Below are 15,193 nucleotides of genomic sequence, written 5' to 3'. Positions count from 1 at the left end.
AAAAGTTGCAGGCAGATTTATTATTAATATAATACTTTATCAAACAGCAGAATTACTTCTCTTTACAGTCAAGGAAATTAAAGTAAATGTGCAACACAATTATTTTTAAACAATATTCATCAACATTAATTAATAAGAAACTAACAAACAGGAATGGTTAAATAAGTTGTGATACATTCCTCTGGTGGGATACTCAACAACTATTAAAAATCATGCTTTTGAAGACTAATGACAAAGGAAAGTTTCATAATAAAAATTAATAAAGATACTAACTATATACAATATGATCTATGTAAAATAAAATACATAGGAAATGTTAATAGTGGCTATTTCTGGGTTCTGAGATTATAGATAATTTTAGTTTTTCTTTGCATATAGTTTCTGTGTTTTAAAAGTTTTTACAATGAACATATATTACTCTTATAATCAGAAAAATATATACATAAAATAAACTTGATTCTCTAGCATCCAATTTTAATAAGTCCAGTTTAAAATGAATATCACCAAAAGCTTATCGTTCATGAAAAAATCATACCACCTCTAAAGATGATATATGATACAGTACAGTATATTATTATACACTATGACCCTGTGTCAGTGAGGTTAGTGATGCCTGTTATGACATTGGTTTATCTTGCCTGATACCATATTGACTTATCTATAAAACAACTCCAGTGTAATACAGAGACCTCCCTGTCTGAAAATCAGCAAGACTTATTTAAGGGGCATTAAAGGATGAGACCTAATTAGCCCTTTCCAGATATCACTAGCATGTTTCAGTGTAAAAGTTCAAAGTAAAATTAGTTCAAAGCTACTTCCACAGAAGTAACAGCAAAAACATAAAATAGACCTCAGAGATCACAAAAACAAATCCAGTGTTATTCAGACCAGATTGCTTTTGAACCTATTAAGCATTTGTCAAACTATCAATTCAATGAATTACAGTACAGCTAAAGAATAGAAAGTAGTATCACTCTTCATAGAATGAGTGATTATTTCATCCTTATTCTCTAGGGAAAGGTCATGTCATTCATCCCAAGGTCTACTCAAAAATGGTGTATAATCAAATTAATCATAATGTTGCACATAATAAGCACTTTTCCCTCCTTTCCTCCACCTAAAGTCACTGCAGTATACTGTATTTCACAATTGCTTTATGCTTCCTGAAGAGCCCAATATCACAGGATGCATGTTTATTTTTCTGCAGATACTTATCAAAAGTTTCCTATGTGCAAGGCCCCCAACAAGGTGCCAGTGAGACAAATCCCTCAGGGACCCAGGGTTTAGAGAGGGCCTCAAAAATCATATAAAATATACATTTCCATAATTTACTCTCTAAGTTTGTCATTAACCAGATACATAAATTAATACTAGTATTTGATAGAAACATTGCTTTCGAAAGGAACATTCCAGCCTAGGGCCCTCTGTCATCTCTCCTGTATTTGCCATCTTCTTTTTCATAGGAAACTAGATTTGACAGAGGGGAAGCCACTAGGCATTACTATGGCAGCTGAGAAATGGTTACTTGGTATGTAACTTTCTATTCGAACTCTTGCAATTATTACTTCCAGAAAAACATTAAATTTAGAAGTGGGTGCAGATGAAAATATTCCTAATCTTGTCATTCGAATTTCTGCACAAATGTTGCATCCCTGTTTTTCATGCTTTTGTTAGTGTGTTACAGAAATTATAGTGCCTGTCAGTTTTTAATCACCCAAAAAGGAGAACAAATTCAGGCACTATTCACATTATTCAATATTTTACGATCACCTATGCCCATTTCAAAACCTCTGTCATAAGCCACAAAAACGTTTTCTAGAAGTCAGATGTATGAAGTTTACAGTTTCACAACACTTAGAGGTGCAAATGGTTAACAGCTGATGTGTCTGCATAATTATTTCAAAACGAATGAATAGGAAAATGTTCAGAACTATTTGTAACGTCTTCTGCCTTTCTTCGAGTAGTAAAATATAAGGGAGAGAGAAACAATAAAAGCAAAAAATAGAAAAGCTATGAAAGCCACTAAAGGCTTTCGGGTGTGGAAAAAACTGCACTCAGTACACACGGTGGATTCTTCTGGACAAAATGTTTCCAGAGTTTCTGGGCCCGGGAAACCATTGCTGTCAATAATTTTCCTGTAATGTTTCACGGATGGCTTGGGCTCGAACTGATCTGCAGCAAAGCGATAGAGGCCAAACCTGGGAGCTGTGCGATCGTTAAACGAATAAGCAAAGTATCCGCAAAGATTGATACCATCCAGTATGTGGGCTGGAAAAACAAAAAGACAGAAGAGTAGTTATTACTTATGTTGCACACATCACTTTTTTTTTTGTTGAGATGAAGTGTTGCTCTGTCACCAGGCTGGAGTGCAGTGGCACCATCTTGGCTCACTGCAGCCTTCACCTCCCGAGTTCAAGTGATTCTTCTGCCTCAGCCTCCTGAGTAGCTGAGATTACAGGTGTGCACCACTACACTTGGCTAATTTTTGTATTTTTAATAGAGACAGGGTTTCACCATGTTGGTCAGGCTGGTCTTGAACTCCTGACTTCAGATGATCTGCCCGCCTCATCCTCCCAAAATGCTGGGATTACAGGTGTGAGCCACCATGCCCAGTAAGGTTAAATCTTTATGTACTCCTTTATGTACATGAACCAGTTAAGACTGCCGTGGAGCCATCCAAGATGGAAGACGAGAATCTATGCTTGCATAGATCCAGAGTAGGGGCTAGGGATTTCCGGTCTTCCACTTTTAGCTACACTCCTTTATCCTTGGGAAAATGCTAGATATCTCTTGGACTGTTTCAGTGAGGCACGAAAGGGATAGCCCTCCATTCCAAGGGTAACAGTGTGTGTTGATGTTGGAGATTTAATCAAGTGTCACGCCCTCTGGTGACATAACCTTCAGGAGATTGCCACAGCTGGGACTCCTTACCTTTGAGAGCTTCGTTTATGTAATTCTGCATATAATACACCCTCAGCTGGTCGTCCTCAGCATGCAGCCCATCATCGATTCCGTTGGATATTATGTACATGGGGAGGTCTCCGTACTTGAACTTCAGCCAGTTCAGTACTTTGCGCAACCCCCAGGGCACCACTGCCACCTGACTGGGGGAGTTGAGCCACGTGATGTCAGTCATTTCTTGCACTTCTAGGTAATCATTGTATTTTACTGGATCTTCTTTTTCTGAGTCTACAAGGATGGTGGTATAATGGCTTAAAGCCAAAAAGTCAAAGGTACCCTGGATTAGCTTTTTTTCATCTTCAGTGAAATAAGGAAGAAGAAAATTGTTTCTTTGGTTCAGCCAGTCCCTCATCACCCATGGATAATCTCCAGAGCCGAAAATGGGTTCAGCCAGCCAGCCAATGTCAAATTCCAAAACTCTCTCGGCCACTTCTTTGTCCTTTTGGGAGAAAGGGCAGGCAGGTTCTATCCAATCGGCCTGCAAGGCTATGGATATTTTCCCATTCTGAGCATGCCTAAACTTTTCATTATACACATGCCAAGCCAGGGCATGGGCCTTCAGGAGGTTGTGACCGGCACTGTATGTCATGTTCCTTGTATACGGCTCATTCATCGTTATCCAAAGCTTGACGTGATGGCCGAGCTCTTGAAAGCACAGTCGGGCATACTCCGCAAAGGCCAGGGCAGTGTAGGGGTTCTCCCAGGCACCCTGCCTGGCCAGGAGGCGCGGCAGTCCTTGGTTCGGGGCCACAGGCTGCCACAAGGCCACCACCGGGGTGATGTTGACACGGACAAGCTCGCTGACCATGCAGCGATAGTACTGCAGGATGGTGTGGTTTACCTGGGACTGGTTACCCAGAGGGAGAATCAGGGCCCAGTCCAGGGAGAAGCGAAAATGCGTAATGTGCATTTCCTGGAGTAAAGTGATCTGGGGCTGGATGGCGGCAAAGTCAACACAGTAGGATTTTCTCTTCTTGGTCACAACCCCATCCACTTTAATAAGCCTTTTACTGTGGTGGACATCCCACAGGTAAACATTCAGGTCGGTAAACTGAGACAGAGTGGTATCTACCTGCAAAGGGCAGAGTAAACATGAGCGTCACCTGGACAGTCCTGAGGAAGTAACTCAATGCAATTATTTTGGCAAAACTAGCCAGGAACATCAGCAAAAATAGAAGCCTTTCTAGCTGAGAATGTGACCTGTTTTCATCAATTGTCAGCTCCTGAGGAAGACAATATTCCACTTTCTCATACGCACACTCGCTTTACCCGCAGTTCTAACTCTTAAACTGTTTCTCTAATGTTACCCCCAAAAGTCTGGATTTGGTCACTTCAGATGACAAATGCTAATGAGTCTTGCACACTGCTGTTCGGTGTTATGTAAGCAGAGTATTTTTGGGTGTTTTTCTTTTAATATAAGAAATCACTAATGGCATGAGACTTTCAAATTAAAAAAAAAAAAAAAACTAGATGAAAAAAAGAAAAAGTTTAAAATGTGAGTGAGTTACCCAGGTGCGGTGGCTCACGCCTATAATCCCAGCATTTTGGGAAGCCGAGGTGGGAGGATCACTTGAGGCCAGGAGTTGGAGACCAGCTGGGGCAACATGTCAAAATCCCATCTTAGCCTGGCATGGTGGCATGGGCCTGCAGTCCTAGTTACTCAGGAGGTTGAGGTGGGAGGATAACCTAAGCCTGGGAGGTCAGGACTGCAGTAAGTCATGATCGCATCACTCTACATCAGCCTCAGTGACGGAGCAAGACCTTCTCTCAAAAAAACAAACAAACAAAAAAAATCAAATTTAAAAAACTAAGTAAGAAAATGAAAAGATATTTATAATTAAATTGTGCTTAAAATTATGCTCTAAATTGAGGTTTGCTATAGGGAGAGGAAGTGCTGAATAAACATAACTCTTGCCTTTTGTTGGGTTTAGGGTCAGTGACAGAATCTAATAAATTCAATCTGACTGATGGTAGAAAGTCCAAGAGAAAGGCCAGGTGCGGTGGCTCATGCCTGTAATCCCAGCACTTTGCAGGGCTGAGGCGGGCAGATCACGAGGTCAGGAGTTTGAGACCAGCCTGACCAACATAGTGAAACCCCATCTCTACCAAAAATACAAAAAGTAGCTGGGCATGGTGGTGCACACCTGTAATCCCAGCTACTCAGGAGGTTGAGGCAGGAGAATCACTTGAACCCAGGAGGCAGAGGTTGCAGTGAGCTGGGATCCTGCCACTGCATTCCAGCCTGGGTGACAGAACGAGACTCCATCTCAAAAAAAAAAAAAAGAAAGAAAGAAAGAAAGAGAAAGGAAGGAAGGAAGGAGGGAGGGAGGGAGGGACGGAGGGAGGGAGGGAGGGAAGGAAGGAAGGAAGGAAGGAAGGAAGGAGGGAGGGACGGAGGGAGGGAGGGAGGGACGGAGGGAGGGAGGGAAGGAAGGAAGGAAGGAAGAAAGGAAGGAAAGAACAGAAAGTCCAAGGGAGAACATGGAAGGAAAGAACAATATTGTCATCCACCCATAGTGGAATTTTTAACATAGTTAAAAATTTTTTCTAAATTATTCTTCTGTTAACAATGATGCCAATTATAGTTCTCAATCATATGTTATAAAATCCTTCCAAATAAAAATACGCATTTAGGAAAAGTTGGCAAATTATCAAATCAAAATCACAAAATCATTCCTTCACGTGTCCGCTGTGGAGGGAACGCAAACTGAAAAATCCATCTGGAAGAACCGCACCCTAAGCCCGTGTTCCCCTCTGAAATAATCCCGTCAGAACAGGTTCCTTGGTCTGACGCTCTGTATAAAAGCAAGGGTCACAAACCGTAGCAGAGTTTTTGTTGCATTTTACGGGCCTGTTGCAAATGCACTGCTATTTCTCTGGAGAGGTAAATGTGTTTACACAGAAAAGTCATTAAAAACAGCATGTCAAAGGGAAACTGCCTTTTCTGGAGAACCGTCCCTTGCAGAACACTCACGCACGAACTTCCCCTAATGCTGTGGGAATGCTGTCAGAAGTATTTTTCCACTGTGATGCACCCCACAAATCATGTTTCCTCAGCTTTGAAGGAGAGAATATTTGCACGCTCTTTTGAAGTGTTCAGAGTCTGAAGGAATTTTTTGGATTATTTTTATAGAGCTCTGAGTTGACTAAACTCATAACTTTTTTTACTGTGATTGTTCCAAAACAACAGCTTTTATTCAGTCCATCTGAAAACAAATATGAAAGACTACGGTATCATTTCTGGAGGAAAAAAAAATGTTTCTTGAAAATACAGAACAGGCCGGGCGTGGTGGCTCACGCCTGTAATCCCAACACTTTGGGAGGCCGAGGCAGGTGGATCACGAGATCAGGAGATCGAGACCATCCTGGCTAACACGGTGAAACCCTGTCTCTACTAAAAATACAAAAAATTAGCCGGGCGTGGTGGCGGTCACCTATAGTCCCAGCTACTCAGGAGGCTGAGGCAGGAGAATAGCGTGACTTCAGGAGGCAGAGCTTGCAGTGAGCTGAGATCGCGCCACTGCACTCCAGCCTGGGCGACAGAGTCTGTCTCAAAAAAAAAGAAAGAAAGAAAAAGAAAATACAGGACATTTGAGGCAAAATTCCACCTAACCTCCATTAATTTGTTAACTTAAGTTTTACTAAAAAATAAAATAGTGAAGTTGGACCTTTCAGAAGGAATGGCTATTAAAACATGTATTTAGTATGTTATGGGAGAAACCTTCTCCTCACAGGGACCGATGTTAAAGAGGCTCTATGTCCTCAGTACATAGTGAGTTCGATATTTATATTAACTATGAGCATCCGTGGTTATGGGAAAACAAACCTCTCAGCCGAGAAAGTAGGTCCAAGTAAAGTGACAATCCACGTGAATGAGCCTAAGGTCAGGGTTGTGTGCTTCTTAGGACATTATTTTTCAAGTCGTTCAGGCAAAATGCATGCCTCAAACACTGAAAGTTCCAAATACTCGCCAGGAGGGAAAAGATGAAGTTCAGTGGTTTAAAAATCACTTCTCAGGATTTTAATATAATGTCTTAAAGCTGTAGAGTACTGTTTGTAAGTGAAAACGCACACACCTCAGAACTGGCACACAAAGAACTTATTTTGACTGTGTCAGTTAGGCTGACATAGTCAACCTGTGTCCAGTTAGCTCGAGAAGGGTCCTGTCAATGTAACACAGAGCCTGAGATGAAAACCAGAAGAAGAAAACAGCAGTTGCAGCCTTTCCCCACCAGGGAGCTTCCAGAGAAGCGTCCGTCTGCTGTGGGGTTGAGAGTGACTTAATTTTGTGTTTGTTGAGTTCTGCACAAGAGGAGACTCTGCCAGCAGCAGGGGTGCGGTCCCCAAGTTGATGAGGAAAAAAGGACAGTGTGATCTGAGAGAGAGACCACTGGGGCCAATTAGTGGCTGACCTTAGGTCAGATTCTAAAACAATAGCTTCTAGAGTGCAGTAGGAAAAGGAATTATCTCCCATCTCCCTTGCTATTTACTGCTACACTTACTGCTTCTGACCAGCGTTTCTCTTATCCCTCAAGCAAACAGGATGTACCCTTAAGACTTTCTCACTACTTACCAATTCCCAAAGCCAGCACACAGCCCCCGGATGAGGAAAAAAGCAGGAGAAGTAGGGCTCCCTCCGACACCCCCACTCTTGTTCTGCATTCGTTCCCACGGTCTGCACAGCAATGCTGGCTGGGAGATTGTGCCGCATACAAAGGACTGAATCTGCCAGACTCAGGCTGCTATCAGAGATCCGTGCTCAGCAGGGAGCAGGCAAGAGATAGCACAAGGACCAGGGACCATCCGATCTATCCCCAGTCCCAGTAAAGAGGAGGAGGAAGGAGGACTGCGGAGGTCTTCTTCCCTTTCTCCTTCCCCTCTTCTTCCTCACCAGCCTCACTTCTCCCACCTCAGATCCTCTCTGAACCCCACAGTGGAATCTACTCTGAGGAGGGAAATTAGGATAAGATTTCAAATAGCAGGGGGCTTGGAGAGAAGGAGAGAGTCGGAGCAGGGCAGAAAATTGCACACTCAACAGGAGGGAGCTCAGAACCTTTCTCCTGGGCTCACATATCCTGGCATAGAAGATGACACATCCAGTCTTTCTTTTTTTTTTTTTTTTTTTTTTTTTTGCAGCAATGAAGTCTGGCTCTGTCACCCAGGCCGGAGTGCAGTGGTGCGATCTCGGCTCACTGAAAGCTCCGCCTCCCGGGTTCACACCATTCTCCTGCCTCAGCCTCCCGAGTAGCTGGGACTACAGGCACCCGCCACCACAACTGGCTAATTTTTTGTATTTTTAGTAGAGACGGAGTTTCACCATACTAGCAAGGATGGTCTCGATCTCCTGACCTCGTGACCTACCCGCCTCGGCCTCCCAAAGTGCTGGGATTACAGGTGTGAGCCAGTCATCTTTTAAATGGAAGGTGAGGGTTTAAGTCTGAGACTGCCTGTAAAATGAAGTGGATGGTCTGAAAAAGAAGAATAATCCCAACCAGCAAAAAATGTATTAAGGATAGTGTTAATTTATTTCCTTATAAATAAAAGATTTCAATTTGATATTTACAAGAAAACAGCAACCCATTTCACATTCTTCCAAGCATTTCCTTTCAAGCTGTGATTTGCAGAACCAATGAATTGGCTACTATAACCCAAACATGTCAAAGCCAACTGCTTGTCTATGGACACTGAACTCTGTCCCTGTCTTGAGACTCTATCACACTTGGACTCTATCAGCAGCAATCCCCCAGCCCCACCCTTGTTACTTACCACCATGCCCGCTTCACTCCATTGCATCATTTGTGCGTACATTGTTTTCTCTCAGTAGATTCCTTTGCTCCTTTGAATGCAAAGGTTGCCCTTACTCATCTCAGTGTACCCTCTACCTGCACTCCCCTTAACCAAGCGACCCGAGCAACTAACACAAGGCTTTGGAGACACTAGACATCCAATAAGTGCTTACTAGAGTATCCAACCAAATGCTGGAAAACAAGTCCCTTCAAAATTTGGGAAATTTAAAAGAATGTTAAAGGCTTACTACTGAGAAGATGCTCAATAAATACTGGTTGATCATTTTGAAGAAATTTCATATCATTTCAAAGACTATTGCTAAAAAAGACATTCTGACCAGTGAATCATTGGATCTAGGGTTTACTTTCTTAGGGTATCTCTGCACATTTGTGGAGCCCACAGTTGTGCCTCTGGAGGAGTCCGCCTCATGTTCCTGCCTCAGTCTCAGCCCCACCACTGAAACTCGGAGGCTTTGGAGTTCTGTGTTAGATCCTGTTCGTGAAAAAACTCAACTGCCTTAAAAAGGATCAAAACCCACAGTATGAAAAGAGAGTGTTTTATCTTTTCACTGTCTTAATCGGATCTTAAATATTGATATGTTTTAAATTTATTTCTCTTTGCATCTAACGTAAACAAGATGAAGATAGGAAGATTTCTGGAGAGCAGGGTGCAACATTCCAAATTGTATCCTTAGTGTGCTCATAAGGAATTGGTTTTGGCTCAAAGAACGGACAATGTGCCGTGACAATCAGCCTAGGAAGGAAGCACTACTTACTAGTGATAGGGCTTGGTGAGACTGCTGATAGGTTTTGCCAGCTGACTTACTTGAATGTAGTTGTCAACAATTCCCCAAGCAAAGTCACAGGGAAATGTCCCTTCTAGGGGCTGATTTTCAGGTAAAGGAGGAAAGCCATTTTTCTCTATCAGCTTTTGGTAGAACAAGGCTGAAGACTTTGGCAACAACGTCTTTTCCTGGCTTAGAAAGTCGACATAGAAGAGTCCACGCCTGATGCTGTAACCTCTGTGCCACTCGAAACCGTCCATGAGGGACCACGCAGTGTACCCGATGACATCCACCCCATCCAGCTTGATGGCTGCAAAGGGAAGAGGGGACAAGAGCAACACGACCCTTCGCTGGGCACTTGCATCATGATTCAAGAGCATCTGAGCGTTCTCCTACTTAAATAAAGTGTAATGCTTCTTGTTTGGTAAGCCAATGATTTCTCTTCTTGACAAAAGACTCTAATCAAACCTATATAACTCTACAAATAAATGCCCTCAAAATAGGCCTATCGATATGTTTTTTTGGATTTCTGAGCACCTCGACAGAATAATTCCTTATTTATAATAGATGTTCTACAGGGCTGGAAAGATGTCTTGTACCACTTTCCATCCTAGACACCCAGCATTGTGTCTGATGCAATAAATAAATAAATGAAGGCTTTAAAAGCATGATCTCTTTATACTGTTTTCTCTAGGAAACATAGACATTCCTTTTTCTTTAAAGTGTTTTACTCAACCAAAATAACAAGAACTGAAAAACATGTGCAGAGAGCTAGATATCCTGGGATTTATGTTCAATTTAATCTAAAAATCTAGATTAGTAACTCTGAAAGTAATTACAAATATTATAACCCAGTTTCTCATTTACAAATGGGTTTTTAAAAATTACTTCAAGTTCCTCAAGACCCCAAATGAGAAAGGTGTTACACGAATGCATTCCTACTATTGCCAAATTGAATGTCTCCATTAGGATTTAAAAATATAAATTCACATAGTTCATGTTAGATAATCTTGGAGATTTTTTTCTAGAAGACTTTGGCAGGAAATGAGAACTTTACCCAAAATCATACCTTTTAAGGTTTCCATGATGAACTTTTTGAGGTAATACATATATTTGGCATCATCTCTCTTAGTGGTCCCTGAGACAAACCAGCCATTTTCCACAATAAATATTTGAGGATGGTTATATTCAAGGTCAATCCAGGAAAGCAGTTGTCTCAGGCTGGGAGATTCTAATTGGCGGAATTTCATGTGAGGGTCCAAAAGTTGAAAACTCAAGGTTGGTCCAAAGGAAAGAGCAAAAAAGTCAGCAGTTCCTTTGATGAACTTTTTCTCAGATTCAGTAAAATCAGGCAGAAGAGACGAAAGATTATTCTTCATGCTCTCGGGATAGTCACCATCAATAAATATGGGTTTGGCAAACCAGCCTAGTACAAAGTCCAGAGATTTTTGACATTCTTTGATGCTATGGTCGGTCATTCTTCGAGGATTGATCCAGTGAGAGCTTAGGGCGATGGACACTTGGCCTCCCTGAGTGGGACGGAAAGAAGTATTGTAGAGATGCCAGACTTTGGCATGAGCCTATGAAAAGAAAAACCATGACGAATTTATCTCTAGTTGTGAAGAGAAATGCAATATAATACTTGAATCCCCAACTCAAATTATATGTTTCTCATCAAGCCTAACTTAATGACTAACAATGTAAAAATCAGCTGGAACCAATAAATTATTTCAAAGGTAGGTCACCCCACAGTGAGGTGCTACCAGGACTAGAGTTATTTCCATTGATTTTTAGCAGTCAGTGGAAAAATGTAAATTCCTTGGGTTAAGTGTGTGTTATCCACATTTTGAAAAGCTAATGAAATAAAAGAATTTGTTATAATATCTTACTATTTAATTGACTTTGGATTATGTACTTTTTAATTTACGGGTTTTGTGAAAAGAACCAATGCTACATCTGTGATCACACCAGGAATTTCTAAATAGGATTATATTTTTTATCCTGAAACTGGGAGTTTTCAAAATGACTCAGGTCATTGGAGTTAATTTACTGTTTCAGAGTCATCTCTCATAGCTAAAATTCTAACAAGCAATCTTCATTCTTCCCTAAGAAGAATCAGTACAATAAATTAAAGAACCCACTCCAGTATCTAACCTTGGCCTACCCTCCAGAACTCTGGGACAGTTCTGGTTTCCCACAGACCCAGGGTGCAAGGTACAAGCCAAGAACAAAAAACAGCAAAATACAGCTGCAAGGAGATCAGATGTCCATTGTTAGCATGCAGCCAGGAGTTTCGTACAGCAATGAAAAGGGCTTTGCATCCATAAAACCAACTTTATACTCCCATAAATTCTTACTGACTTCTAATATCTTATTTTCATTTGTTTCCTTTTTATCTACAAAGAAGAGTGAAAATTATAGGAGTTTTTTCTCCCCTACTTGAAGTGAGTTTCTCTTTCCCTTTGAATTCCTTGATTTACTCTCCCTATTTTCCTACAAATACAAGTGTTGTTTATCAGCCTTTATTCCCCTAACATATCCTCTTTGCAAACTCCATTCTCATTCTCTGTTTGACTCCATATATTCTCCAGAATGATCATGCCAATTTTCATTCCACTGCCTGGGCCTGCAGAAACTCCTTTGTTCATTGAGCCAAACAGCCTCTTCAACATATCCTAAATATTCCTCTCTTGGTTCCATTCAGTACAGGCATCCAAGAATGGCCTCATCAACATTCTTAGGGGTTCAGCCTAACATTTCAGTGGAATAAGATAGTTTATGGCTAACTTTTCTTTTTTAGTTTCGTGGTGAACATATCTGCTATGTTTCATTTCACTAAATGTATTTTTTCACGACCTGAAGCAGCTATCTATATGCTAAGAAGGAAACGGAGAATCAAATGTTGATCAAAAGAATACTGGCACTTGCTTATGTGATCTAAGAAACCAGGGTCTTAATCGTGCCACACTTCTGCTAGCTTTGTGATGTCTCCTATGCTTCTCTATCTTCCCCATCACACCTCCCCAGGCCTCCCTTCCTCATTGAAAGGAAACTTCATGATGTTAACAGTTAAACAGAGGCTGGGCATGATGGCTCATGCCTGTAATCCCAGCACTTTGGGAGGCCGAAATCCCAGCACATTGGGAGAATCCCTTGATACCAGGAGTTCACAACTAGCCTGTGCAAATAGTGAGACCCCAGTTCTACCAAAAATCAAAAACTTAACCAGGCATGGTGGCGTGTGCCTGTAGTCCCAGCTACTGGGGAGGCAGAGGCAGGAGGACCACTTGAGCCCAGGATATTGAGGCTGCAGTGAGTTGTGTTCACACCACTGGACTCCAGCCCAGGTGACAGAGAAAGATACTGCCTCATAAAACAGAAACAAACAAACAAATAAACACAACAGTTAAACATAAAATCCATCAAGCAGTCCAGGTTAGTAATCAGCAATTAACCTCTTGAGACCAAAAACCAAGGGACTTTCCTAATTTGACCCCATTTGAGGCCTATGAACAGTCATGTCCTAAATCTACCAGGCACCTTTCTGTAGAATAAGTGCTGAACAGAGAGTGCAAGAGTGAAAGCAAACAAAGAATGTGTTAATCTCGGTCAGTTTTGCAGGAGCTGAAGTCATGCAATGGAATTTTTATAATTATAGACCACTCTTCTACCCTTGAGGACTTCAACAAGGCTCAGAGGAGGAGGTTTAGCAAGGACATGATAAATGGCCTGGGCCATCGGGAAAGACATATGGTCTCTGATGGCAGATAAAGTTCCTGCTCAGTCCCTCTTTTTTTTTGTTTTGTTTTAAGACTGGGTCTCACTCTGTCACCCCAGCTGGAGTGAAGTGGTGTGATCACAGCTCACTGCAGCCTCTACCTCCCAGGGTCAAGCAATCCTCCCACTTCAACCTCCCAAGTAACTGGGACGACAGGCACCTGGCTAATTTTTTTATTTTTGGTAGAGATGAAATCTTGCTGTGTTGCCTTGGCTGGTCTTGAACTCCTGGGCTCAAGTGATCCTCAGCCTCCCACCTCAGCCTCCCAAAGTGCTGAGATTACAGGCATGAGCCACCGCACCTGGCCTTCGTCATTCCTGAGTTGGCCACATTCCTTAATCTGGGCAGGTAAACATAATTTTCCTGTGCCCCACAGGACTGTTGTGAGGATTGAATGAGACAACTTATGTAAAACTCCTAATGCAGAGTTTGCAACAGAAGGATCTCCATCCCTTCTCTCTCTAGAGGATGAACAAACCGAAAGGAAGAATATTACAGGTAAAGGAAACAACCCCTGCTAAGGAATTCAGCCCATAGTAGTGATGTGATATACTGATAAAACTTGGGGTTTGGAGTAGAAGAGACTTAGGTTTAGATTCCCTACTCCTCTAGCTACGACTACTGTGAGCCTCACTTACTGCTCTGTACAAGTGGGAATGACATCTATTGTCCTATAGGGACATTGTGAAGATTAAATGACATAATGCAAGTGACAGTGTCTGTAGTTTTAAGTAGTTGATTATTTTACAGGGGAATAAATTTGCAACATTAGAAAGCGTTTTAGATATCATTTGGATTAACTGCTCACCTCATGCCAAAACCCTGTTGAATCTTATTTGATTACTCTTTACAGAGTCCCAACTTGGTGGTCAGCCCTGGCATGGCACCATCTCTAAGAAATCGCTGCAACCCCATGGACCCCCACACTGTGCTGCATGCCCCTCTTCTGGGCACCAAGCGTCTCACACATACTTCTCTCACGTCATTTACTGCAGATAATGAGGCGCATCCCTCCCCAGACTGAGCTCCCTGTGGAGTTCCCTCACTCCCTCCCTGGCACACGGAGGCCCCCATTGTCTGTTACACTGAATTGAACCAGCTTCACCACCTCTTCACGAGCCAGTTCACTCCCTTTGCAGATGGTAGATTTGACAGACTAAATATTATGAGGCAGAGTGTGGGAAGGTCACTATTGAGGATGTTGCAACAACTAAGGATGATTAATAGGGAGATGGTTACATATGGTCTTGCAATGCTTTCTAATTATTCCTGGTATGTTAATCTTACAGGCTTGTTGTCTTAAGATTGAGATTTAATAAAGTTATTGACAAGGACCCAGTGAAGTTATTACCTGTATGGCCAAGAACATTCATCTAAATACTATTTTTAATAGCCAAACATTGAAAACAATTGAAATGTCTAATATTCAAATGTATTTACAATGTATGAATGTTTTAATACATGATAGTATGACTAAAGAAATACCAGTATTCAGGATAATGCAAAAGAATATCTATTAACATGTAAAAACGTTTCTAAAATACTAACTGAACAAAAAAAAAGGTTATAAAACAGCAAGTAGAGTTCAGTAGCATTTTGATCTGGAGGGATTTATAACTTGTTAAAACCTGTTTTGTGGCAGGACTGTGGGTGGGTAGTATAATTCGCTTCATTTTACCTATCTATGTATTTTTTTCATTTCTTAACATAAACATGTATTGCTCTAGAGATTAAAAAAATAAAATTCAAAAAGGGAAAATGGCTCATAGCAGTTGGATGGCAGGCCCGCTTGATGGTTATTAAAAGTCTCTGCTTCGTCTAACCCTGCCTACCTGTTCTCCAACTTACCCTACGGTCTCTGCCTGAAATCCAACTCCCAGGCA

General features: G+C 41.6%; 1 protein-coding gene across 1 annotated transcript in view; it reads right to left on the bottom strand.

Moving 5' to 3' along the window:
• Window positions 1–15,193, bottom strand: part of KL (klotho) — a 53,819-nt gene continuing 38,626 nt past the window's right edge. The window contains exons 4-7 of the mRNA XM_031655756.1: window positions 10,602–11,112; window positions 9,574–9,842; window positions 2,932–4,033; window positions 1–2,268 (exon numbers count right to left, since the gene is read on the bottom strand). Coding sequence (XP_031511616.1) covers window positions 1,931–2,268; window positions 2,932–4,033; window positions 9,574–9,842; window positions 10,602–11,112 — 2,220 coding nt within the window. The 3' untranslated portion in view covers window positions 1–1,930. The remainder of the gene's footprint in view (window positions 2,269–2,931; window positions 4,034–9,573; window positions 9,843–10,601; window positions 11,113–15,193) is intronic.

This window comes from Papio anubis, chromosome 15, assembly GCF_008728515.1.
Source record: "Papio anubis isolate 15944 chromosome 15, Panubis1.0, whole genome shotgun sequence".
NCBI classification, from domain to species: Eukaryota; Metazoa; Chordata; class Mammalia; order Primates; family Cercopithecidae; genus Papio; species Papio anubis.
Note: the sequence above shows the minus strand (reverse complement) of the source record. Positions and strands in the feature narration are given on the sequence as shown.